Source organism: Camelus dromedarius, chromosome 17, assembly GCF_036321535.1.
Source record: "Camelus dromedarius isolate mCamDro1 chromosome 17, mCamDro1.pat, whole genome shotgun sequence".
NCBI classification, from domain to species: domain Eukaryota; kingdom Metazoa; phylum Chordata; class Mammalia; order Artiodactyla; family Camelidae; genus Camelus; species Camelus dromedarius.
Genome location: NC_087452.1, coordinates 4,201,206 through 4,228,182, shown reverse-complemented (window position 1 = coordinate 4,228,182; position 26,977 = coordinate 4,201,206). Strand labels below are relative to the sequence as shown.

Here is a 26,977-nt window from a genome sequence, read left to right as displayed (position 1 = left end):
ATTTGTGCTACCTGTAAAAGCTATTTAGTGGCTGGTTGGAGCTCAGTACTACTAACATGCAGTCAGTATTCAGTAAAAATACTCTCCAGGTACTTACTACTTGCCTGGCACCAGGCTGAGTACTGACCGTACAGAAATAAATAGAACATGGTTCTGGGCCCGAAGCTGCCCGGAGTTAGTTTAGAGTGATTTGCACAGCATGGTGTGCGGGTCGTGCCAGGCTTCCTCCTCTCTCCTTGGACCCAACGCCTGACAGGTGCTTAATAATTATTTGTTAGGTGGATGTGTATGAGGTGACAAATTTGCACAGAAACAGTGAGGTCTGGAGGGGCATGAGCTGTCCGGAGAGACTTCACAGAGTTGGTGATGTCTGCAGGATACAGGATGGCTGGGGGGTTGCCAGACGGTCACAGTGGACGGGGCAGGCCCTTTCATGTGGCTTGGTCCTGGAAGCGGCAGCCCAGAGGCGAGATCGTGGCAGGCGTGTCTGCGAGTGGTGGTCTGACCTGGTCCTGGTGGCACCGGGGCACCATAGGCAGCCACTTCGGGAAGTGGCAGGGACCAGAGCTGGCGTCAGTACAAGGCCGGGCTGGCGGGCTGAGGCCGTTGGGAGCCTGCAGCCTCTCAGCTCCAGGGGGCGGCAGCAGTAGGCCAAGAGAGTGCCAGTGTCACGAGCTGGGGGTTCACCTCACCCCTCCAGATGCGAGACCAGTTGATGCTTTTTACTGACAAGTGAAAAAGCTTTGCTGTCTCGCTGCCTCTTCCCAAACACCCGCCGAAGAAGTGCTGGTGTATTGGGAGGTCAGAGGTGAGGGTGCTCTCATTCTTGGAAGCTGCTTGGTTTCTGAGATCATTGCAGAGCTGTGCTGCAGGCGTTTCCAAGGAGCACGCAGTTAAACCCAGCTCTGCTTCCCAGCTCTGCCTTGGCGGATGTCCTTGGATGCATCGCCCACGTTTGGCGCACCACCTGTACAGTTTACTGTGTTCCCATAAACGTCCGTCAGGAACACGGGCTGCCCTGCTGTGATGACTCAAAGCAGTTTGCAGGTTGTGAGAGCGGTCACACCACGCTCACTTGGGGATCTGTCACTGGGAGCTGTTTGTTGTTACGATGTTTTGGCCCCTAACCAAAGTTAGTCATGAGACATTAAAGCCATCATTAAACTCATCTTATTAGTACTATCAAAGGAGAAACTTACTGAGGAGGTTTCAAGGGACATGAAATTTGAGGATTTCAGCCTCCACAAACCTCTGTAGTGTACTGATGATTTAAGTCTAAAAAAAACCAACTCATTTGGATTAAGACCCTCCCCACCTGTAATTGGTGCCTAAAAGCAGTTTGCATAGGTTCATAAAAGCCATTTAGGCCAATAAGAACAAGCCATTGGTTTCATCAATTCTTAGGGAAAAGTTTGTTTGCTGATAACAGAAAGTTTCTGAAGAACTTACGTTCTGACAGACCTGGAAGTCACCTCTTGCTAGGCAAGGACTGGGCTGAACCTTCCCCAGCTGCAGTGTTGAAAGGTTCTAGAAAGGGAGGGAAGCTCGAGTGAACTGAGCAGTTCGGTGCTTGGCAGTTGCTTTTTTAAACCTCAGCAGGAGTTAATCTCACTAAATCTTTAAGGAGGCTTGATCGTGCCCCTCTGAGAGATGAGTAGGTGACGAGTCTATGTGATGCCTCCAGGGCCTGGGGATTAATGACAATCTCAGCCCAGGGCTGCGTATCTCAAAGGTCATTCTTCCTGTTACACCCTGTGGACCAAGAAGGGAAAATTGAGGGAAAAGGAAAGAGAAAGAAGGACTTGGCTTTTTGAAGAACCAACTTGTCTTTTCCATTGTGCCTTTTGGCCACCATTCTGCGTCCATCTGAAAAACCGCAGTGTTATGTATTAATAAGCAGTGGACTGTGGGAGAGCAGAAGTCAGAATAAGCTGGGAAGGCTGTCACCATAGCTGCAGGAGAAGCAGGACACGGTGTCCACCCTGAGGAGGACGGTGCTGAGAGCCGGGCCTGCAGAGACCTGCCTGGGTGGCCTGGCAGTGTGACCCCCCCCCCCCCGCCCTGGGCGGGATCCAGACCTATTTCTTTGTTCTCTCTGCACAAGCCTTGAGCCCCTTCTAGGCCAAGGGAACCATGCAGGGTTTCTGCTCTCACAGAGCTTACATTCTAGTTGGAGAGACACACAGAAGAAAGATACTTTCAGACAAAAATAAATGCTCCGAAGAAGTTGATCGGGATGGGGGTTAAACCCAGTGGTCAGGGAAGACTTCCCTGAGAAGTGACCTTTGACTCTGGGGCAGAGCACGTCAGGTGTGGGAATAGCAGTGACAGAGGTGAAGGCAGGAATGAGCTTTGTGTGTCTGGGGACAGAGGTGAGGCTGGCCGGCCAGGAAGAGGGGTGGGTAGACATGCGGGGGCTGGGGCCCTGGGAGCCACAGTGTCGCCACAGGGTGAGGTGACTCTGGCTGCCCTGCAGAGCGGGCTGCCCAGGCCAGAGCTCAGGGGCCTCTGCAGAAGCCCAGGCAGGAGGGAGTGGCCGGGACACCAAGAAGCAGCCCGGCAGGTGACGCCTGCATCTTCAGGGGAGCTGTAGGTTGGGATCTGGGTAAAACTGAGGTAGTAGTTCTCAAACCACTTTATTCTCTTAAAAATCATTGAGGGACCCCAGAGAGCATTTTTGTATGGATTGTATCTGTCAATGCTTACCAAATTGTAAATTAAAACAAAAATTTAAATGTTTATTAACTCATTTTAAAATAATGATAATATACCCACTGTACATTAACAAAAATAATCTTATGAAAAATATCTATATTCTTTTAAAACAAAACAAATCCAGTGAGAAAAATGTCATTGTTTTTCATTTTGCAAAGACTCTAAGGTCCAGTTTTATAGAAGTCTGCTGAGTTCTCACATCCGATGCTACCTTCAGTCTGTTGTGATATCACATGTCTTGGAGCCTCTGGGGAGAATGACTATGAACAGGGCGTCCAGTAATGCCTTAAGGTCATGAAATGATTTTGACCTTGAGACCTCCTGCAAGGGTCTTGGGGACCCTGGGACCCCCAGTCTAGGCTTCAAGAACCACTGTGGTAAAGAGAGATGTCAGGTGGCCAGAAGATGACCAGGGGGTGGGTGCGGGCAATTCCCGAGGATCAGGAAGGTGTTTCCTTAGAAAGACCTGTTGCTGCTTGAAGCCCCCCACCCCTTCACAGTCTGTGGTCCCCTGCCCTGAGCACCAGGTGGGGAGGAAACATGGAGTGAGTGGACCAGAGGCCTGGGGGCTCAGGGCAGGGACCGCCTTCCTTCTGCCACAGGGCCCTCTAGGAAATCTGGTGATGAATCTCTTCTTCCATCCTCATGTTTAAAAGGAAAGCAACCCAGTCTTATGGAGACCCATCATTTGGTCACCACTGCGGACCAGTCTCACCTGAGCCTGTTCAGGTGTAAATGTGGATCCTAGTCCCCTTCTGCCAGCAGAGCCGACAGCAGGGCCTGTTGGCTGGTGTCAGTGCTTGGCATCATCTTGTTTTTATCAGAAAGTTGCTTTTATTTCCACATAAGTGTAATTTTACTCAATTACGGCAAACTTTCTTTGTGGTTCCTCCCGCCTCCCCAGATGAGTAAAACGTGGTGCTTTATCATGAAGTTCATGGAAAGATGGGATTTACTTGATGGGAAATCACTGCAGCAAGCGTGAGCAGGAGACTCATCTGGTTACACTAGCTTTGCCCTGTTTCCACAGATTTCTCCATGTTTCTTTCTGTACATTTTTCCCCAGTTTAGTGTGGTTATTTTACAGAGGAAAATCCAATGAGCAACGATTCCTACTGCTCTTATACCTATTTATATCACTTTTCAGTTTAGCTGTGTGGTTTTTTTTTTTTAAAGAAAAAATACTTGGAAAAGTTCATATAAATGTGTTTTTACTGATTTTAAACCATTTTGTGGCATTTATATTTTAATCCTTGAAATTTGAATGAACCATTTATGTTTAAAAATAAGTGACCAATTTGATAGTGATAAGGATGTTAATTTGTGTTTATGGCAAAGAGAAATCAGTGTGTAAAATAATTTCTCAAGAACGTGGAACGGCTTCTGATGAGCGTTTTCTGCTTGCTCCGTTTTCAGGCTTTCTTCCTGGTCTACGCTCTTGGGTGTCTGAGTGTTTACTATGAGAAGGTAAGAGGTTTTATTCAGATACAATCCACTTAACATTTTCCTGATATTAAAAGCGGGTTGTTGTCATTTCCATATTCCTTTAATACAAATGTGTCTATTTTCACTGAGTAGAATTGGAATTGAATTTTTTTCCCTAATTTTAGGCCTTGAGCCCTCAGCTGGGACTGTGTAGGCAAAAACCAGCTTTGACTGTTTTAGAGTGAATTTCATTCCCAGAGACTGGGAGGAGAGCAGTATCTTCTAGAATGATCAGGAAATCTGCGTCAGAACAGTACTAAGAACTAGCAGAAATAGAGCCCAGCGATGTTCAGCGCCTCCTTCAGTAAAGGCTGTGAGTCAGGTGCTCGACTCGCAACATTCTGATCCTTTCCTCTGCGTGGAGAGGCTTTTGTAGATGAGGTAGTCACAGCTCAGAAACAAGTAACTCACCCACGGCCACACAGCTGGTCTGGTTGTAATTAGGATGTGAACCCATGTCAGGGCAGCTCCGAAGCCAGGAGCTTGTGCTGTAGTCTGCTGCTCGTAGAAGAACGTTAGTGCCTCACAAAACAGAAACAGACTCACAGATGTAGAAAACAAACTTATGGCTACCAGGAGGGCAGGGGGTGGGGAGGGATAAATTGGGAGTTTGAGATTTGCAGATACTAACTAATATATATAAAATAGACAAACAACAAGTTCATACTATATAGCACAGGGAATTGTGTTCAACATCTTGTAGTAACCTATGATGAAGAAGAACATGAAAACATTCATGTATGACTGAAACGTTATGCTGTACACCAGAAATTGATACAACATTGTAAACTGACTATACTTCAATTAAAAAAAAATATACACATACACACACACAAAGAAAAAAAAAGAACATTAGTGCCACGAGGAGTTAATACCATTGCTTGACTTCTGGTAGAGGAATTGGGAGGCGGAAGGGGAGATGTCACCGTACACTTGTGGATGTTGTAAGTTTTGGAGCATGTAAATGTAAGGCCTATTCAAAATTATTCAAATGAAATTAAGATTAAGAAGAGAAAGGTAAGCAGGGCATTAGAACAGAGCAAGTGTATTTTATCCTGTTCTCGGGAGCACATAAATTTTGTCATTCACCAAAGTCTGACTATATGAGACTTTTCCACGAGTATTCCAGCGGCGTGGAAACGGGTGTCTGGGTGATGGGTGACTCCTTTGTCTGGGCGGTGTTCATTCTCCACCCACCCTGCCTCCTCCCCGGGCCTCAGCTGACATTTGTCAGAACATTCCAGCTGCCTCATAGAACCCCTCAGCCCCTGAAACCGGGGGCTTGTCCAGACTGGAGGCTCAGCCTTCTCTCCAAGACTGCTGCTTGTGTTGGAGGGTATGGACTTGAAGACCATACACATACGAGGTTTCCACCTGCAAAAAACAGCTGCAAAAAAATGAAAAGAAAAAAAACAAAACAGAAAGAAACCCAACTCTAGCTCACATTTATGGTATTAAAATCTCAGGCTGAGACAAGCAGAGGAAATCTCACTGAGTGACTGAACCGTAAACCAACTGAAGAAATGATCATTTTACTCAGCACCGAAATGAAGCGGAAAACCTCCCAGACTGACCTAGTTTTCCTGTTGTGTTTTTGTGTTCACACATAAGAACATCCTCTGACCCGAACTGTTCTCAGTCTCTTCAGGTCCAACCTTATAAACAACATTGGCTTCTATGCAATTAGATTATTAATTTGTGCCATGATATAAATTCTCTAGCTTCAAAGACTCAGTGGAGCATCTTTTCTTTTTTCCCCAAAGCTTTTACAGAACTATTCTTGGCTTTTCTGAATGTGGCCAGACGAACCGTAGCTACCCGCTGGCGTCTGTGCATGTTGGGACGTGTGGACTCCAGACCCCCCCCCCCCCCCGTTCCTCTGCCCGGATTGTCCTTGCAGCCACCGCTCCTGTCCCCCCACCGTCACTTGGCTGCTTCCCATCTCCAGGGGGTCCTTTCCCGAGTCCTCTCGGGTGGTGCTGTGCAGCAGAAATGTGACAGGAGTCTCAGACAGGAGCCAGCTGCATATTTTTTAATTTTCTGGTAGCCACATTAAAACCGTTTAAAAAAAATCAGCTGAAATTGATTTATATTATTTACATAGTTTATTTAACCCAACATACTCAACATCACTGAGATAGCTTACGTTCCTTTTTTCATACCAAGTCTTTGAAATTCAGTGTGGTTTATGCTGACAGCACATCTCAGTTTAGGTGCATGGCTGGCGGCTGCCACCCTGGACAGTGCAGGTCTGGGTCTCACGGTTAAACCCTTCGTCGTGGCCGCTGTGTTTGTTGTATCTTCAGCCCACACTTGGTACAGGGCTTGATTCGGTGGCTGGGCGATGGGTGGACACAGACATGACGATGCCTGTTCTTCCCCCGACAACTGTAGGAGCCTTTAACGATTGCGAAACTCTGGAAAGCCTTCACCGCAGTTCAGCCCGCGTTCAGGACTACGTACATGGCCTACCATTACTTCCGAAGCAAGGGCTGGGTGCCCAAAGTGGGACTTAAGTACGGGACAGATTTACGTAAGTCATTCTCGGCTCGGCAGGCGTGAGAGCCAGGGTTTGTGTGGGATCCTGGGGTGAAGGTCTGATCCGGCGCACGTGCTATTGCTGTTTTTTCCACTAAGGTGAGGTCCTCCTTCTGGCTTAGATGAGGTTTGGATTGGGATGGAGGGTGTGTCTGGAGTGAGCCAGCGACAAGGCATTCTAAGGATAAAGCCTGGGAGGAGGGCCCGAGGCCCCCAGGCAGGCTGGTCTTCTCTTCCCCTCTGTGATCTTAGGAAGAGCCTGGTGCCCCTGCCCCACCCCTCATTAGTGTGTGATCATGTGATGTAGGGCAGTCCCTTGTCCTCTGGGATAATCTCATCTGGCTAATTGTGTGCAGTTACCCCGCATAACTGTGGTAATAGTCACAGCTGTCGTTTACTGAGCCCTAACTCTGCCAGGCGTCGTGCTAAGTGTCCGGCGTTCATCATCTCACTTAGTCCTACGGCAGTTCCGTGAGATCGGTGCTCTTTGATCCTCATGTATCTGATAGATTTGTTTTGAGAGAAAGGGTCATTTGCCCCTAATAGTTTCTAGGGCTAGTAACTCTTAGGGCTGGGCTTTGAATCCTGGAGCCCAGGCTCTTAGAAGCGTCTACACAGTCCTGCCTCTAGGATCTTTACTTAAAGCAAGGAGTCTGGACCTGGCGAGCACTTCGTTCAACAGACAATTGTGAGGGTCTCTTGGGAGCCAGGTCTTCTCAGCTGCCAAAGACGCAAAAGTGAACAAGACAAACACGGCTGCCCTGAGGGAGCTGCTCCCATGCTGGAGCGGGTGGCAACAAGCAAACACACAAATACGTTCTGCAGGTTTGGGGTCTGAGAAAAATAGGGCGGAGTGAAGGGGCAGAGACTGAAAAGGAAGTTAGGGTGGCTAGGAAAGGACACCTGTGCCCCAAACAACAACAGAAATGTGGTTACTGTGAGGGAACAGGTCACTTGACAATCTGGTGAAGAACACGGGAGGTACAAAGGAATAGCCAGTGCAAAGGCCCTGAGGCAGCACGAAGCCAGTGCCTCCGGAACTTAGAGATCCCTGGGGAGAGTGGTGTGAGGTGATGTCCAAGAGTCAGGCTGGGGAAGATCTCGTCTGGCCTGGCCAAGACTTGGGATGTTATACTGGTTATTGGAAAACAGTGATTTAGATTTAATGACTTACATTAGTAGGACCTTTGTCTGCTTTCTTACTAATAGACAGTGGGGGGCAAAGATGGAATCAGAGAGATGAGCTAGGGAAGCTGAGCCCTGCAGACAGAATGCATGCAAGATTGGCAGGGAAGAGAGGAGTTCAGGATAACGCCTAGGTATTTGGGATGCAGGTAAGTTCAGTGGAGATACTGTGATGGCATGACTTTGGAGCACAGGAGAGCCTGGAGGGGTCGTTGTGTGCGGGGCGCCTCAGGCCGCCGGCCTGGGTGAGTGAGCCTCGGTCCTTGGCACCTTTCAGCACCAGGGCCGCTCCTCCACTAAGTCCCTGACAATCTCCACATCCTCCCAGCAACAGTGCTCCCTGGGTACTCTTCAAAATTGTTCGTGAGGTTCAAACAAAAGTTTCAAAGCACTTGAGTGGCCTTCTAAGAAGTTACAGCCCTCGAGGTCTTGAAGTCACCCCTTGTCCCATGTGTTTTTGATTTCCAAAGAAAGCCATTTCTGTCTTTTAAATCTGTAAATGCTGTAGAATTGAGTGTGCTTAACCTAGAATCATAGGATGGTCTTCCGGAGCCCCCAGGACCCCCTGAAATTTTATTCAGAATATTGTGTTTGTAGATTGGTGTGTTTTTCTGGGTCAGGAGTTGGTAGATTTCATTAAATTCTCAGTGGGGTCAGCAGTCATGAAGATTAAGATGTGCCCATCCCTCTAAGGTAAGGGGTTCCTTTTGTTCCTTCCATGCCTGGATTTCAGGTACAGTATCCTAATGCAGGGTCACCCCACGAATGATCAGAATCAGCTGGAGGCTGGTTTGCTAGGTTTCCAGGTCGCTGCATTGGCCGCGGGTCACGTTGAGATAAGTAATGTGCCTGTTTCATTTCCTTCGCTGGCTCCCCGCCCCGTTCTCCTCCTCATGCTCTTGTAAGAAGAGCGGCTTGGTGCAATGCCCGGCAGGCCTTCGCCAGTGTGTGCCTTATGTGGGTGAAACTTGAGCAGAATCTTCCAGTCGACGCGGCTGCAGTGACACACTGAGGGGTAATGGGGGTAACAGAGCTCCTGAGGGTCACTGCCGGCTCTCCCTCTTATGAAGGCTGTGTGGCCTCGGGGAGGTCACCTCATCTCTGAGCGTCCATTCCCTCATCGTGTAACATGGATAACAGCATCTTAATAAAAACATCTTCTTTATAAAAAAAAAAAAAGAAGTTGCAGGGAAGGGACTGTTGTCGGGTGCCTTGAGCGTACCTGAACTCACGTGTTTTCAGTTCTCACGCCATGTTTGTGGATGCTGAGTAGCGAGAACTTCCCTAATTTAAAAATAAACTGCCTTATAAGGGTGGATGAAAGGATGGACAGATGGACAGACTCTTTAAAAAGAAAAGAAATCCGTCAGCTGCTGCTTCCCACCTGCCCAGACCCTCTGCCCCAGGAGGGGCGGGTCACGCACTTCCAGCCTCTCGCACGTCTGGTGTGAGACCAGGTCTCCCGCCCAGCAGCAGCGTGAGGCTGCCCTCACGTTTCCGGCTTTGGCAGGAGTTCAGGAGCCGTGCTCGCCTGGGGTGAGGGGAGCGGCTTCCTAAACTTGACCTTGTCTCCAGGCACAGCGAGTGGTGCCTGCTGGTTTCTAACAGTGTCGTTTGAGCCGTGAAGGCCGGTGACGTAATCACACACACCCTCGCACTGCCGCCGCCGCAGGTTATTCTCCCTTAACAGGGGTTCCTCCGCGGAGAAGTAATGGCTCACGACGAAGGGCCGTTAGGAAACTCACATCTTACCAGGGGCGTCTTCCCTTGACTAGGTCTTGGAGGTCAGGTTTCATTCCAGAGCAGTACTTGGAACAGGTGATAAGGATCTCAAATCAGGGGCACCATCAGGGCCAGTGGACCTTGACTGCCCACTGGTGAAACCCAGGCCAGAAACCACGTGGGAGCCTTTCCTCTTCACCCCCAAAAGCTCCCAAGGCCGCTGGCTCCTAGGATGATGGGCACCTTGCCTCAGTGTTTTTCCTCTCCCGTCTGATTTGATCTTCGTGCTCCCGTGAGGCGTGCGGGACTCACCTCCTATAGCTGAGGAAATAGAGGTTTAAAGGGTCAGGGAAGTTGCCAGGGGTCCCAAAGCTGGTAAGTACAGAGATTAGGGCTGTCTGAGCCCCCACCCCGTGGACTTCCCACCACACCTAACTAATCTTGCCAGACAGCTAAAAACCAATTCCAGGTTTATGCTTTTGTCTTGCGCACACAGTTACTAGTTGATTTAACTCAGTTTGACCTGAAGTTCTAGTTACTTCAGAGCCTCCTTCCTACCCACTCCAATTTGGGGTTCATTTTGAGTAAGTGTGGTCATGGGATTTCTCAGCTCCCTGCAAATCAGGAGTTGCAAAACAGGCAGAAGGACGGAGCCACGGGAAGGCTGCAGTTACAGGACGTGCAGAGCCGTAAGGCGGCTCGCTGGTCACTGCCTCCAGCCCGGAGCCGGCAGCTGGCTCTGCCCCCCGGAGCGGCCCTGCACAGAGCAGGGGGTGCGCCTTCATCCCACCCCATCTTCACGTCTTTCCTAAGCCACCCTCCTGGCTCATTTTTCTAATCCGACTTTAAACGTACAGTGGTTAATTAACATTTCCCATGTTGGCACACACAGTCCGTACTAACTCATGAGTATTTTCACACGCAGCTCCCAAGAACATTCCCCTCCGTGGTTATAATACCATGTAATACCTAAGAGAAATTAGAATAATTCATTAATAGCATCTGAATGTCCAGTCCATATTTAAATTTGCCCACTTGTCCCCACAGTGTGTTCTGTGGCTGTGTTCTTTTTGATTTGATTTTTCTGACAGGCCCCAGTCAAGGTTCATTTAGCGCATTTATCACTCTTGCAGCTTCCCTGGGCTGCCAGGAGGAAGAGCACACACTAGGGGACATAAAGCAGCAGAAGTTGCTTCTGTCACAGGTGCAGAGGCCAGAAGTCTGAAAGCAAGGTGTCAGCAAGGCGGCCCCTCTGCCCCCAGGTCCTCGCCTCCCCCAGCTTCTCGCGGTGCTGGGCCCTCCCGGCTGTGGCTGCATGGCTCCAGCTCCTGTGAAGATCTTTTTTCCAAATAAGGTCACATTCACAGGTTCCAGGGATTAGGACGCGGACGTGTGTCTGGAGGGCCACCATTCAACCACTGCAGTCTGTTTGGCCTCTTTTAATCTAAGATTCCCTCTTTTTTTGTGACATGGACCTTTTTTGAAGAGCCCTGTAGGATGCCCTGCAATCTAGGAACGTCTGGCTGCTGCTCCGTGGTTAGGCTCGGGCTCAGCGTTTTTCGTTGCACAGAGGTGATGTGCGTACCTCCAGGGCCACACCTGGAGACACATGACGTCAGGTGGTCCAGGTGCTGGTGATGCCATTGGACCCTTTGGCTCGGGCGGCCATTGTTGAGTGTCTGTCGTAAAACTGCACCTTCCCTTTCGTAGCTCGCAGGTAGTTTGCAGGGTGAGACTGAATACTGGGTTCCCCAGTAATTACAGTGGTTCCCCAAATTGATTGCTGCACTGGTCACCATTCTCCATCGTTGCTTCCACACGTCATGTCCGCCTTTCATGTAAGAAAGCGCTTTTCCTCTCCTCCGTGTTCTTGCAGGCTTTATTTTTTAATGCCCACTATTTCTTGACTTCTGAAGCTTTCATCTGTCTCCTGGTGAGGCATTTTTGTAAAATTGTTTTGTTTTTCCCTCTGGATACACTGTCATCCTCATAGTCACTATTACTGTAGGTAACTGAGCACCTCCACCTGCGTGATTACCCCGTTTTCCATAAAGAGATTGCAGCACAGGTGTGATTGTGTGGTCTTGGCACTGCCGAGCCCTGAACGGGGGTCTCTCGGATGCCTACGTTCATGCTTTCAGCGCCTGAGCCACCAGCATCGCGGTTGGTCCTCTGATGGCCCGAATGGGGGGCGGAGCTGCTTTCCAGCTGTGTCTTGTTCCAGATGCACCGTAGGTGTATTGATCACAGATGACGTGAGGGCTGGAAAAGATCTTCACTTCCCCTCGTGTCTTCATTTGATAATCTTGGACACTGAGGCTCAGAGAAGTTAGTCACTTGGGTGAAGTCACACAGCTGAGAGTGGCAGAGATCGGGCTGAAGCAGAACCTCTGAGCACAGTCTCATTCCAGTGCCTGGTTTCCCTCTGCTGCACCACAGCCCCAGAATTGAGAATTATGTCTTTGTTTACTTAAATTTGTGCCTTTACACAGTGAGTTTGAGCTGACTTGCCTAATACTTTAAATGCAATTTAAGTAGGAAGTAGATTAACAGAAAGGAAACGTGACTGTGGAAAATAGAGGTGAAAGGTTACTGTATGGTCCATGGGATCCGACACTCTTACTGACCTCGTGGTGCCTGAGCCAGAGGGAAACCGGATTAACTACCAACTGACGTGCCCAGAAGGAGAATTCTATCAGTTTCTCAAAGGAAACAAAGCTTTTCTGCCTTGATTTTTGCACAGGGCACAGCCAAGAGCTTACGGAGTAAGTGTGTGTTAGTTAAGGTAATTCCTGTAGCTGCTGTTACATATAAACCCCAGATTTCAGGGACTTCACCCTCGAAGTTAATTTCTGTTCACGTGAAATCCAAAGCCGGTGTGTGCGTGACGGGTGGACCAATTCCCATCCTAACGGTGCTGCGGGAGCCTGGCTTCTTCCTCGTGACCCCACGGTCTTCACGTGGCTCATTCATCTCTAGCACCAGCACCCTGCTCAGTACCGGCCAGAGGAGTTCAGACACTGAATTCCATTGACTGGAAAGATTTGAAATGAGTAACTAGATGTTGGTCCACGTTATACCAACTTCCCAAGCCTGACACGATGTCACCCTCTCCAGAGAGTGTGAGACAGAAGCAGCTTGTACTTGAGTTTGGAGTTCATCTGTCTGGTGGAGGGTGGGACAAGGGTGTTAGGGTCCTGACAACATATTTGTTATGCTAACTGCTTTTTGTTTCAGGGGCAAGAACAATTTGGGTTTTAAAAATAGACCACAGAGCGTATTGCACATTACCTGCACACAGAGCTCTGGGGGTCTGTGTCCCTAAGAATTTGATTTTGAGTGGTTACACATTTTCTTTCTTTTTCTTTGCAGTGTTGTATCGAAAAGGCCCTCCGTTTTACCATGCCAGGTTTGGAGTGATTTTTTAAATAAATTAATGACGTAAAGGGACAGGAGGAAATTTCTGCGCTTCAGTTTAATTTTCAGTGGTACACAAACAAGTAGAGTCAAGTTCCTCCTGGCCTGACAGGAGTAGATGCTGTGTGTCTGTGCCTTACACGGTAGTATCATTGCACTGGCTACACAATGAGAGGTAGGCTAAGGTAATGTACGTTTTAGTATTAAACATCGAGTTAATCTGTGCAGTTATTACTATACACTAATTGTTCATCTTAATATCAGAGAGGATTAGTGTCTAAACAGCTGAGTGAATTCGCAGCTTTCATGTTGGGAGAAATATTTTTGTTCCTTTTCTATCAGTGTTGAAATCAGACTGAAAGTTTGTTGAGTTGAGTTTTTCATTAATATCTTTCTCAGTAGTAGCCCAGGGGGATTTAGGATCCAGCCATGTAAGTTTTATTTCCTATAATTTCGTTCTTAGTGGGGCAAACAGTGTTCTTTTTAAACGGGTCGACTTGGTGCTTTTTGTTTTTAAAATGCTCTTGGCGTTTTTCCAGTTACTCCGTCATCGTCGAGCTAGTCGACCACCGTTTCGAGGGCTGTCCTCGCAGGCCTTTCAGTTGGAAGTCACTGGCCGCCTTGAGCAGAGTTTCCGTTAACGTCTCCAAGGTAACACAGCATCAGCTTAGCCATTCTCTTAAATGTTTGGGTTTTTCGTCTTAAATATGGTAGGAGCATGAAAGTCATCTGTAGGAACCTCAGAGCGTTCCTGCCAAGGAGGCTCTGGAGGATGGTCCCCCGTCACGTCCCCCGCCACCGGCAGCCGGGGCCTGAGCTTCACGGTCTCCCATGGTGACGGGTGTAGGTGGGCGCTGCCTCCTCCTGGGGGCAGCCCAGCCAGCACGTGCTCAGAATCACATACTCACGGAGGAGTCAGAACCTTGACGCTTTTCTCCGTTACACTGGGAGTCTCTGGGTTCTCTGCCCCGCTGCTGCTGGAGGCCTGGTGGGCAGGGAAGCAGAAGGGCCAGCAGGCCCAGGTGACACCTGCCTGGGAACAGGCGAAGTCACAGAGGCCTCCCCCTGTAAAAGGAGCTCTGTCCTGGAGAAGTGGGGTCTGCACTGGCCCCAGTGTCGTGCCGTGTCGTTAGCATGTTTACTGTCCTAGGTGCGGGTTTATAATCAGCTTTTTGCTCTGTTTGCGTCCTCTTGCCATGTCAACGAAGACTAAACGGCAGGTCTTTAGTCTAGATCCAGGGCCCAGGTGTGTTCCCAGGAGGAAACTTTGTGAGTTTGGGGAGCACACAGCCAGGGGGAATGGAGATGCCCCGTGTTTCCCGCAGTCACAGCCAGATTTGTGTTTCTCTTCTGTGGGATACAGAGGTGGTTTTTCATGTCTCCGTAGGAGCTCATGCTGTGCTATTTGATTAAACCCTCCACCATGACTGAGAAAGAAATGGAGTCACCAGAATGTATGAAACAAATTAAAGTTCAGGTAGGTGAACTCAGAGACAAACTCGTGTCCTCTCAAAGGTCCTGTCCATCGTGTTGTGCCCTCTGGAACGCGCAGTCCCTGGACAGAATAGGAAGACCACCTCGCCTTGGCCACAGAGAGCCGCTCAGGCCCTTTCCCCGCTCAAACCGGCCTCGCTTCCCCTGACACCCTGCTGCCCTTTGTCCAGTGATGTCACCTGCTTTCTGTCCCCACCACTCAGCTGCAAGTGCTCGTAGTCTGGGGCCAGCCCCAGGCCTCTCCTGGGTCTCTGTGGGCTTGCTGCCTCCTTGAACTCCTTGTCTGGTTTCTGGGGTTCTCTGTTGAGATGAGGCCCCCACCCTGTCCTCCTGGTGGGGTTTTCCTGCGGGGCTGCCGAGTCCATGGTCCAGTCCCCCAGTGTTTGTTCCTGTTTCTGTCCTTCCTCCTTATTTGCACCCCCTCCCCACTGCAGATCTGCCGGTCAGTCTCCAGGCCCATTCCCCCGTTTGTCCTGCTCGTGGCCACTGGGTTAGCTTTCCGTAAACTGCCAGTTCAGGTCCACACCTCCCTCCCCAGGCTGACCCAGACACACCCGTGCCGTCATGGACCTGGCCCTGTGTTAAACACTGGGGTTTGCACTGGCGCCCCACTCCTGAAACTTGCAGGAGGAAACCACAGTTGGGGCGAGGGTGGCCCGGAACCCTCAGGAGAGGACAGTGGGTGCCGTTCCCGCGCTCTCCGGATGGTTAGTTACTAGGAAGGGAGCAGGCGTCGCGCTCGTACAGACAGCCCGCCCCTGCGAACACGCGCTCAGCATGTCTGTTCATTTCTGGTTTTGAAACTCACCTTTGTGTTCTGATTGATCACAGGAAGTGATTCTAAGCCGCTGGGTTTCTTCACGGGAGAGGAGCGACCAAGACGAACTCTGACAGCTGCACCTCAGTGTCCGATTTCCCCACCAAATGCTTAGTCTCCTCCGATAGGCCCAGTGCAGGGCGAGGTAAAGCGTCCTTTGTAATCGCCATTGATTTAGAAGTTTTAAAGGGCCTGGCGCTCCCAGCACTGGAAAATGTGCTTTAAAAGGTAAAATTACACGGGAGTCGGGGGAAGAGCCCTGTGCCGGGACTCCTGGTCCTGCCCTCGCATCGGTTCCTGACGCGCTGGCCCTGAGCTTCTCGCCGCTGGGCCTCGTCCCCTCCGTGGGGGTGCTGGACCAGGTGCGTCCCAGGAGGGCTCTCCCAGCACCAGGGAGCTCCTGTTCCTCTCTGACTTGACCTGAGCATGATCGTCATTCACCTTTACTCTGCCCTCTGCAGTTTCCAGTGCGCCTCTGGGCACAGGCCTCTCCTGTTCCCCACGTCCAGCCTGTCCTGGAAGAGGGCCAGCCAGGTCTGGACATTGCAGGGCCCTGTGTTCCATTATTTTCAACAGAAAAAGTGATAGTGTGTCTCAGATTGTCCAGGGACTTCAACCAGCTACTCAGACACGGAAAAATCTGTTTACTGTCTACCAAGGATTTCTGTATCACAGGAAACATATAAAAACCACAATTACCTAATTATTTAATTCCCAGTGAACTCATTGGTGGGCACGTTGTGTGGAGTGCACACAGTATTTATTGTTCAGTATTAGATAAGAATTGTATCTCGCTTCACTGAACTTGTTACAAAACGATGTGGTGAAATGATGTATGAAGATGCGTCGTGAATGCAGTTAGCACTTGGTAAAGCACAATAAACAGCCCTTCTTAAATCAGTTAAATGTCAGTAAAGAGTTGTCTGGGGGGCGAGGGGAGGGAGGGCACAGTGGGGAGTGAGGGAGAGGGACCCGGGGAAGGAGACAGGGTCTGAGATCCATCCAGCGTCCAGATTCAGGTCACTGGCAGGCAGGCTTTTCCTCGGCACAGGATACTCCAGAAGCGGATGGCTGAAAACCATCTGTGGAAGCTGTGAGATGAAAAAGACCAAAATGGACCTCTGTTTCCATTTCCTTGACCCCGGGCTTAGCACTCCTGACAACCTGAGATGCTGTCTGTGGTCGTGAGTTTAACTCACTGCTGCTGTTCTATCCGTGATCCTTGCTGTCAAATCATCAGGCTTGCGCAACCTGCATCTTAAAGATGTGGCGGCCGTTTGACGGGGCTCCTCCCCCTCCCCTGCTTGTGACCAGAGGTGACCATCAGTTTGAAAGAGCTTCTTGGTGGTGAGCTCTTTGCTCTTCATCAGTGATGGGAGTGGTTGGTCAGGATTTTTACCGTCTGCCTTGCTTCCTCCAGGCTCCTTAGACAAAGTAAAGGACACGGCTTTGAATCACCACTGTCCAGAACCTTGAATGTCAGCCAGAAATCTCAAGAGCCGTTTCTTCCCTATTTCGGTCATCATTTGTGATGACACTTCTTCCCAAGCCTCATCCGTGCATCGAGTGCCTTTATGAGGAAAGCTCCTCTATGGATGCTTCCCCGAAGTGCTGTCACCGCGTCAGCTCTCCAGTTACCTAATTGTCAGCCAGCATGCCTTGAAGGTTATGGTGACTCCTTGGAATAAAGGCTACACTGAAGATGTAGAAAAGTGGAAAGACCCTGGTGATTACTGGTAACTGAAAGCTCTAGAAGGTTGCCTGGAAGCATCGTGTTGGGTCAGAGAGGCCCCATGTGAAGGGTCCTCCTCTGTCATGTGTGCAGTCTGAGCACCACACAAGGCTGGGCGCAGGGGTGATACACCAGCTGAGGTCTTGGTTTCCGTCACCCTACTGGTTTCCAGCTAAAAGCAGCATTAGCTTATCTTGGAAGCTCTGTGACCTAACACTTCTTTCATACCTTTTGAAATAAATGTATAAGTTGGCATTTGTTTTCAAAAAAGGAAAAAAGCTCAGGTTCACCAAGATGGGAAATCTGCTCTGCGACAGAACCCCCCTTCAGGAGTTTCTGTGGTTCGGTTGGGGAGCTGCTGCCGCCTCGCCCATGCCCTTCAAAGCATTAGGCCCACGTGGTTCTTAAACCTAGAGAACCTTCCAGGCTTGCTTTAAAACTGAAACCCACCTCCACATCCTCTCTCCTCTCCCTCTGTAGCAGCATGTGCTCAGTGGCATCTCGCTGATGGGCTGCGCATCCTTACAGGAGTCTCGCGAGCTTGAAGACAATGGCTCGCCCTGCTCAAGAAGGCCGAGAAGCTTTGTGGAAGCAACACTTTTCACTAGTTTTATTCTGTCACCCATTGTGCAAAAAGCCATACGTGGGGAGAGGGAGAGCGCAGGCTCAGCCAGGGTTGTGTCATCTGTTTGATCACCTTTCTCACTGTCATTCCCGCCGTCTTTTCCCGACAGGGAACTTCTTTGGCATTTGAAACTCGCCTACTTTCTCCAGGGACTTCTCCACTTACTTAGGGGACATTTTCATCTAGTGAAGTGGGGAAATGAGGTGATAACACACTACACAAAGGGAAATATGCGGCCAGTGTCACCTCCAGGGTGCAGAGCAGCCCCGACAGTAGGGAGTGGGGGCCTTTAAAGGTTTATTTGAAAACCAGGTCGTGTGGCACTAAGAAAGTAGCATAAAAGTGGCATTTTTGATACTAACAGTTCTCATTTTAATTGTTTTGTGACACGTCGCTTACCTTCTGTTGATATTTGGATGTTGATGAAAGCAGCCTTCTCCTGGATCTTCTCTGGCAAATTGCTGACCCCTGTGCCGTGCGTCCTGCGTACCCCTGGTCGCTTTCAGAGTGCTGGGGTTATGTGCACAGGCTTGGCACTCAGCCCTGGTCTGAACCCTGGTTTTGCCACTGTGTGACTTTGGGCAGGTGAGTTTCCCTTCTCGTCTATAAAATGGGCATAATGTTGGTACCCACCCCACAGGGTGGCTTGGGGACGAAAAGGGAGGAGTGAGAAGTGTTTACCCTGGGTGGAGTCTTCCGTGATACTTGTTAAATGCAGCTGTAATGACTAATCATCGGGTAAAGAACTGGACCAGAGCAGCAGAGTCCTCAGATGGAGTGTGAAGAGAATGGGGCACACGGGAGTGTTCCCCAAACTCAGCGCTTTTTCACCTTTACCTGCTGAGGTCTTGATGATTCTCTGTACTCCACGGAATAGCAGACAGGGCTCTGTTTAAAGTGGTATCACTTTCTAGGTGGCAAGTTGGTGTTTCTCAGAGCAGCCCTGAAACTTACAAATGCATGTGTCGGTCTGCGTGCATTTTTTCCCACTGACGTGGCCAGTGCAGAGGAACTGACCTGATGTCTCTCTGAAAACAAGCTTTAAGGGTCTGTAGCAAGTTCTCTGAATATCTTTATTGCTGACTGATTGTCGGCTCCTTGAAAGTGGGTTTGGTTTTGGGGAATTAGACATCATTCGGTTACCACCCTGGGGAATAAGATTCGGTGGAAAGTTTTGACATTTGGTCAAAAATAAAGAGTTCTGGAAGCAGTTCCCAAAGAGGAATTCTGAACCGTTTTGCCCATTGGCTGTGTGGAGTCTGGTGATGATTTGGGTGTAAAAGTTCTAATGTGCCTCATGGTTCCTCATCCCAGTCGTCCCCTTCCTCCCCCAAAGGCGTTGGATAAAGAAGGCAGACTTTCATGGTGTCCTTCCTGAATTTTGCACTGACCGTGAGCAGAGCAGGTGCTTTGCCGTGGTGGCCCGGATGCCGCAGCTGCTCACGCCAGGTCAGATGGAAGGAGGGACTGTCCTCCTGCGACAGAGGAGCTGCCGTCCTGTTTATGCGCATCGCCCTGGAAAGGCTGATTCAGGAGGGGAGCCCGGCTCCCAACTCAGATTCTAAGAACTTTTTTCCTTTTATTTTCACTGTTACTGATTGTCAGAAGGTTTCCATGTGCTTTTTACAGAAAAACAGGGCAGTGAAGGCACTCATTACTTCATAGATCGTCAGGGTCTCGCTCACCTTCCTACAGATGCCCATGTCCTAGACGCACACTGAATTTGTTCAGCACTGGTTGATTTGTAGGGAGAATTTTCACTGCTCTGTGATTAAAAAGTGCCACCACTTTACGCTGTAACATGGACCCCAAACCACAAGGGAAAGAATTCAGTTGTAATGCATACAGTTTTGAAAACCCAGGGCAATTTTTATTAATCTCACTAATTCTTAAACTGCAGTGAGCTGAAATATGCTTAAAGGAAATCCAAAACACTTTTTAAATTAACCACAGCTTGACGCACCGAGAGGCCCAGTAGCTGTTACAGGGGGTCACCCCTGACGTCCTGTCCGGTCTGCTGTGGTGCTCAGTGCTCAGCAGAGCCGCTCCCTGGGGGCGGGCTTGTCTCGGGATCAGGGCAGTCGGGCACATAGAAGCCCCGCTCTTCGATCGCCCGGTGCAGTGTGATGTACTTGGAAGCCTTCCTTGTCCTGGGGACCACGAACATCTCCGTGAACTGGTCCTTGTCCAGCGGCTCCTGGCCTTCCACGGCCAGCACATAGTTGATGAACGTGAGGGCGTAGCTGTAGCAGTTGTGCTGGTCCTCTTCGTACCTTGCAGGACAGGGCGGGGGAGGACAGGCTCAGCCCCAGAGCTGCCCATGGCCTTCTGTGGTTGGAGTCGGGCTCACTCCGCCAGCGGGGCCCAGCACGTACCAGCACCCTTGATGGCAGAGTGTCCGCAGTGCAGCTCTGAGGGACACCTGGCGTCTTGGGCTGTTGCTACTTGCAACTTAAGTACAGATGGGCCTCACCCAGACCTTCACAGTGGTGACCTAGACTGCATAAGTCCCCATTTGTGCAGGGGGAGCTTTATTTCACTGAAATTCTAGATTCTAAAAGTGGAATTCCATGTCTGAGTTTCATGATATCCCACAGTGTCTATATTTATTTCAAAGGAAGCATCAAAACAGGTCTGCAGGTACGCTCTTCATCGTCTACAGCGATGAGCGAGCAAGGAATTCAGAGACTGATTTCAGAATTTCTAAAACTTAAAAGGGAAGCTGTAGATAGGTTGACATTTTGAACATCACTTAAAATTTTTTTGCTTTATGAAAATAGAATACTATGCATCCTGCTGTACATTATTATTAAATGGTAATTATATAAGTAAAATAATTCAGAGAGGTGAGTTCTGGTCCTTTCAGCTTTTAGAATGCTATGATGCTATTGTGTAAATGTAAGCTGGCTCACCTCTGCGGAAAACCCCAAGTCATTCAACCCCTGCTTAAATCCTGTTACAGACGCTGCTATCTCAGTACAGGCTCAGCATGAAGCTAAATGCAGCTTAGAGTTCTCAGTGAGCCGGGATCCCACCTGGTGGTTAATGAGGGCCAGGGAGCGGATGGTCTTTGCGGCCCCGTCCTACCTGTGAGGCAGCCAGGCCCCCGCACAGGAGAAGTCTTCCAGGTACTTGTCCCACTGGTCCATCAGTCCAAACATGCCGGGCTGCAGGAGTGGGATGCTTACACTCTGCTCCCAGCCCGCTTCGTCTCGCTGGACCCCGCGCACCGTGTAGTTATACACAGCTCCTGCCGCCAAAGCCAGAGTCACGGAGAAGTGTAAGGGGACACGCACCCCGGTAACTTCACACAACAGAAACCCAGGTCGCACTTCCTGATGGCCAGATAGCACCCACCGGGGGAGGCCCTAGGACCTCCCTCCACCAGGGGGCTGCTGCCCCCTGCTCTCTGCACCATGAGGTCAAGGTCGCCTCAGGGGACAGAGGCCACAGCAGGCGCTGGGACAATCATCGCCACGTGTGCTTGCTGAAGTTCTCTTTTTACAGAGGGGTCTGTCTTGTGTCCTTAAATCAGCAACAAATTTCTGCTGACAGAGATGGGCACAAATCCGACCGTTTGTGCCATTCCCTGAGTTCAAAACCAGCCCCAGGTTTCTGTTTACAGTGTCAATTTCTCCTGCCTCAAGGGAGTAGGAAGGGCTCTCATCAGACTTTACCTGCGGGGCCTGGTCACAGCCGCGCCTGCCTGGCCTCGCTCGCCGTTCGCCAGCCGGCACCTCCTGCGGGTGCATTGCCCGGGTTTTTCCCTGCAGGCTGTCCCCTCCACGCGAAATCCAGCCAAAGGAACCGTTTTGTTTAAAGTCCTGCTTTTCTTACTTTTTAAAGCAAACCACCGCAGGCCCCACCACGTGCTCGGGGCTTATCCCTCCCCGTCTATCCCTGGGCTCCCTGCCAGGCCCTGGAGACCCGGGACCCTGTGCAGTGGGCTGTGAAGGATCAGGGAGTTGAGGTTCTGGGTCTAACACAAGGTGAGGTCTTGGACAACTCAGCCTCTCTGGGCATCTGTTTCTTCCTCTCTTAACACGTTGATCGCCTACCGTGGATCAGGTGCCCCTGAGGAAACTACTGTCACCCAGATTTGGGTGATGTGGCGATCAACATGTTAAAAACTAAAAAAAAAAAAAAAATTTTTTTTAGATACAGGCGTGCGTGCTCTTGACTGAGTGAGAATGAAAGCACTTCCACGTGTTGCGTGTTGTTGGCAGGGGGGCCTTGCTGCAGAGCCAGGCGTCACCCTCTGGGAGGGCAGCACGGCCCGCCTCCTGGCGCAGCAGAACCCCGGCACCAAGACACCACTAGGTGCTGCCGCGATTGCCTCTTCTCCAGAAATACCGCCCTCCTCTGAGCGGGTACTGTGAGGCCTTTTTAGTGAAACTGCACTTACCGTTTGTGTTGGTTATTCCAACGTGGAGATCAGACCTTCCGTCATATTCCCTGGAAGAAACAAGTGGGGGTTTTTCCCTCTCATTTGCATGTATTTGGCGTGAAGCGTTGGCATTTAAAGGAGGAGAGCGATGGGCCTCCCCTCTTGGCTGGTGCCGGAGCTCAGCACCAGGGGCAGGCTCGTGGCAGCCCTGTCTCCAAGCTGGTGGAGCCAGGAGTCCATCTGAGGTAGAAAACACTGCCCTGCGACCCCTCGGGGTTTTCTTGGGGCCCCCCCCCCAGTTCTAAAGGTGGGTGTGCTGGAAGGCCAGCCCTGCTGGAGCGTGGAGTCTGCCTGACGCCTGGCTCCATGGCCGAGGGGCCCAGCCGGCAAAGGCAGTCAGCTGCCAGAGAAGCTCCTCGTTCTCCCCTCCTTCCAGAGGAGGTGGCAGCCTGCTCCTCAGACTCCTCAGACGGGGGTGAGAGGGTCCTGGGCGCGTCTCAGTGGGCTTCTACGTGAAATCGACACCGCCCGGTTTGGTCTTGCAGCCTTTGGTCTTGTGACTTGTACCTGCTTTTCCTGGACAGCCCTTATTTCCTGAAATTATTCTCTACCCGAGGCTGCGCAGTAGATGTGTAATTCCACGTAATTTAACCTCCATGTGTGACCCCAGACCATCACTTCCTCGCCCTGAGACCCTCTCTGATCTGTTTCCTCACTGGTAAAATGGGAATGCCACGGCCTCCTGGCAAACTGGCTGGAAGAATATTAAGTGCCCACTGAGTGTTGCCGCAGAGGCATCAAGTGAATCAGAGGGTTTTTAGATGACGAAGCTCCTTTGTTAGACCACAGGTCTGGATGTCGGGTTACTCATTAAAGCAAGCAGTCCCACGCTTTAAGATGGCCAAGGACACCACCTTCTTCAGCGCAACCCCCAGCTCAGCTTGTTGCAGCCACCATGAGTTTTTTGAGACCCTGTGGGTTCAGAGGTGAGAATGAAGCTGGGAAAATGGTTTTCGGTGGCTGATCACGGCGCTGGGCCTTCGTGTGTACTGTCCCCAGGTCCCTCCCTGCGTGCACAGCCTCACTCTTTGCTGCCTAAATCCTGCATATTCACTCCCTCCTTCCCCCCAGTTACTTATCAGTTGTGTGACAGATACTGTCAGTGATGGTCATTCCTCAGGCTCTGGGCATGGTACCTGTTTGTCACAGAAGTTACAGACTAACTCAAAGGTATTATTTTGATAAGATTAGCTGCTGGGTCATTTTCCCAGTTAGCCTTTTAGCACAGAATCTATGGATAAAAAAACACCCAGCCTGTCAATTTCTCTCTCTTAAAATCGTGTAAGCAGATTCACTCCAGATTGCGCACCTCATCTCTGCTTCTGAAACCAGCAGGCCTAAGTTTTAGGATTTAACACCCAGACACTGAAACAGTCATCCACCAAATCTCACACTGCATGGCACATACTAGAAAAAGAACATTTGAGTGACTAAACCCCAGAGGGAATAGTTTGTATTATCCAATGCAACACTCAAAACACTGCACCTGAGAAACGTCCCTTGGGTTGGCCTGAGGAGGAATGAGCACTTTTCTCGATGCCCGTTGGTGAATGGGTTAGCGATGCTCACAGGTGCTTCCCCCAGCTTCCTGGCGCCCATGTCCCGCTGGCAGAGAGGGCAGCACCGCGGCACGCTGAAGCTGTAGATGGGCTTCTGACAGTGGTTGAACTTGATGATGGGCTGTCCGGCCTCTGTGCGCTGCATGGCTTCCTTCCTCGGCACCCAGCAATGTTTCCTGGGACTTCCTTTTCCTCATCACACAGCTAGCAAGTGCCCTCCCCCTGGGGAACCCGATCAACAGTGATGTCATCCTGCCTGGCAGCTCCACAAGCCAAGCCGGCTAGGGTTAACCTGTAACCAGGCCTCCCCACAAACTGGTGTCTTAAAGAGCTAGTTCCATTTGTGCTGCCAGCGTTTCTTTCCAGCCTTCGTATATTTTGCAACGGTCAGTAGCCAGCTTCTACTCATCCTCTAAAGCCCTACTTTTCTGTGAAACATTCCTCAGCTTCCCCCAGCCTTCCTTTGCACTGGCAGTGCTGAATTCGTTTCTACCAGAGCTGTTACTAATTAATGAGCCATTGATTTGTCTGTGAGCTTCTTGGAGTTGGGGGCCAACATTTACTATTGGATTTCTAGAATAGGTTATATTGTCTGGGTTTTGAATAAATAAATGGAATCTTCACTTTGAAGCTATTTTTCTTTTGGTATTTTATATTGTAGAAGTAATCTTGCTCATAAAAAATTAACAGGACCGTGAGAAATAGGGGTAGTGGTTACCCTAGGTGGGGGGTACTGACTGAAAGAGGGCGTAAGTGGGCACTGGGGCCTGAGTTTGTGCTGATTCATGATCTAGGTGTTGATTATACAAGAGTATAATCAGTTTGTGAAAATGCAAGCTGTCCATTTTACTACATGCGCTTTATTATTCTTCAATTTTAAAATAATTTTAAGCAGCTGCACAAAAATACATGGGAAGGAAAGGTAATACCCTCTGTTTCTCCATAAAATTTTTTCACCCACTGTATTACATTCCCAGGAGAAAAGGGTAAAGTAACTGAATATTTCCACATATTTTTCTCAAACCCCAGTGTTGTTATACTGTATACTGTTTTCAAATTCTTGTTTTTCTCTCTCATCTCGGAAGCTTTCCCGCAGTATCAGTACTATAGGTCCAGCTCAGCTTTTCAGATGCCTGCAGAGGAATCCAGAGTTTGGCTGCATCACTTTATTTAGCCAACCCTCTGTTGATGCCTGTCGTTCCAGATAAGAGCAACTGGAGAGGGAAGACCCACAGAGAAGGTGTCGTGGCAGGTAAAAGTGCTTCAAAAAGGTGTTTCGTAATGTGATTTAAATTACAGTATGCCGAGAAGTAGAAAAGCGCATACTCGGTGTTACAATGTGAAATTGATCATCAGACTCACAGGACTGAAGAAGACCTTAGAAATCATTTCAGCTAAACTTCTCTTGTTACAGGGAAGGCAGAGGGGTTATAGCTAGACACCAGCTCAGGTGACAAGGATCTGAGATTGTTCATTATTAATATAAAGCACCACTATTGTTTGACCCAAGTTGCTTTCAACTGAGAATATACATCAGCGTGACACAGATACCAAGAGGTATTTTTAATTCTATGGAAAGGATGGAAGGAACCATGCCTTAGTAAACACTTTCAATACACTGGCATTCTTTTAAAAAAATCGTTTCTTGACCTTTTCAGTGAACAAAGCAGGATAAAAAAAAAAAGTACACACTCAACTTGCACACACATAAAGATAAAATGCTATTTCCACTTCAGTTTTAGGACTATCATGTTTTTATTTAATCTCCTCTGTGTTACATTTGTATCTCTTTTCTTCCACACTGAAAATCTTGGTTCTCAAGGTAACAGGGGATGCTGTACCCCACTTTACACAATCCCAGAGTGACAACAGTAATACCATCACCTCCAATTACAATTAGTTTTTTTAAATTTTGCACGTACGCTCTCCATTTTCCTCTCATTTATTTAAATGTTTGTCCTAGATCTTCATTTCAGAGCATCTGCTATTACAAACAACAGTCTCCCCTTTTACCCTCACTAAGTTTTTACCCACAAATGTGGTTTTTTGTTTGTTTCTTGGAGGTTTGGGGGGTAATTAGGTTTCTTTATTTTTGGAGGAGGTACTGGGGATTGAACCTAGGACCTCTTGCATGCTAAGCATGTGCCCTACCACTTGAGCTATATCCTCCCTCCCCCCCAAGTGTGTTTTAATGCTGTTAGTCCTTTCATCACTCCCAACTAATTATGATTGTCTGAAGTTCATCCTCTAGAAGATTCCTTAGGAAGGGCACATAGGAAGACTACTCCCTGAGTTCTTGTATGTTGATACTTTATCTCTGTTCTTCATACATGAAGGTCGATTTTGCTGGATGTAAAATCCTTGGCTCACATTTTCTCTAACATGTTATTCCATTTTCTTCTGGTATAAAGCACTGCTGTTAGATGTCTGAAGACAGACTGATTTTCTTTCTCCTGTAAGTCATGTATTCTTTTTTGCCAGTATACCCAAAGGGCTTTTCTTTTTGCTTTGATTTTTTTAAACTATAGTTGATTTACAATTTGTGTTAGTTTCAGGTGTACAGCAAAATGATTCAGATATATATGTGTGTGTGTGTGTGTGTATTCTTTTACAAATTCTTTTCCACCATAGGTTATTACAAGATTTTGAATATAGTTCCCTGTGCTGTACAGTAAAGCCTTACTGTTTATCTGTTTTGTATATAGTAGTGTGTATCTGCAAATCCCAAACTCTTTAATTTATGCCCCTCCTTCCCTCTGGTAACCGTAAGTTTGTTTTCTATGTCTGTGAGACTATTTCTGTTTTGTAAATAAGCTCATTTGTATTATTTTTTAGATTCCACATATAAGTGATATCATATGATCTTTGTCTTTTGCTGTCTGACTTCTCTCAGTATGATAATCTCTAGGTTCATCCGTGTTGCTGCAAATGGCATTATTCTTTTTATGGCTGAGTAGTAGTCCATTGTATAAATATACCACAGCTTCTTTATCTCATTGTCTTTTGGACAGTTAGGTTGTTTCCGTGTCTTGGCTATTGTAAACAGTGCTGTTGTGAACATTGGGGTGCATGTATCTTTTCAAATTAGAGTTCCCTCCAGATGTATGCCCAAGAGTGGGATTGCTAGATCATATGGTAAGTCCACTTTTAGTCTTTTGAGGAATCTCCATACTGTTTCACATAATGGCTGCACCAAACTACATTGCCACCAACAACATAGGAGAGTTCCCTTTTCTTCACA

The 26,977-nt window shown here is 48.9% G+C and overlaps 2 protein-coding genes across 16 annotated transcripts in view; one reads left to right on the top strand and one right to left on the bottom strand.

Moving 5' to 3' along the window:
• TSEN2 (tRNA splicing endonuclease subunit 2) overlaps positions 1-16,273 on the top strand; it is a 33,767-nt gene extending 17,494 nt beyond the window's left edge. For 14 of the 15 annotated variants that reach the window (XM_031470922.2, XM_031470929.2, XM_031470924.2 and 11 more), the window contains 6 exons: positions 4,132-4,182; positions 6,595-6,733; positions 13,018-13,054; positions 13,602-13,713; positions 14,450-14,539; positions 15,388-16,273. In XM_031470922.2, the coding sequence (XP_031326782.1) occupies positions 4,132-4,182; positions 6,595-6,733; positions 13,018-13,054; positions 13,602-13,713; positions 14,450-14,539; positions 15,388-15,447 (489 nt within the window). In that variant the 3' untranslated portion in view covers positions 15,448-16,273. Of the gene's footprint in view, positions 1-4,131; positions 4,183-6,594; positions 6,734-13,017; positions 13,055-13,601; positions 13,714-14,449; positions 14,540-15,387 lie in introns of those variants that run through there. The other variant, XR_010384762.1, reaches the window with a different exon arrangement.
• A 3,305-nt stretch (positions 16,274-19,578) lies between these two features.
• On the bottom strand, positions 19,579-23,966 carry MKRN2OS (MKRN2 opposite strand). Its single transcript, XM_010984914.3, has 4 exons — positions 23,664-23,966; positions 22,136-22,185; positions 20,818-20,980; positions 19,579-20,003 (listed from the first exon to the last, which is right to left on the bottom strand). The coding sequence occupies exons 1-4, from the start codon at positions 23,879-23,881 to the stop codon at positions 19,757-19,759; spliced, it is 678 nt and encodes a 225-aa protein (XP_010983216.1). The 5' UTR covers positions 23,882-23,966; the 3' UTR covers positions 19,579-19,756.
• Positions 23,967-26,977: the final 3,011 nt, after the last annotated feature.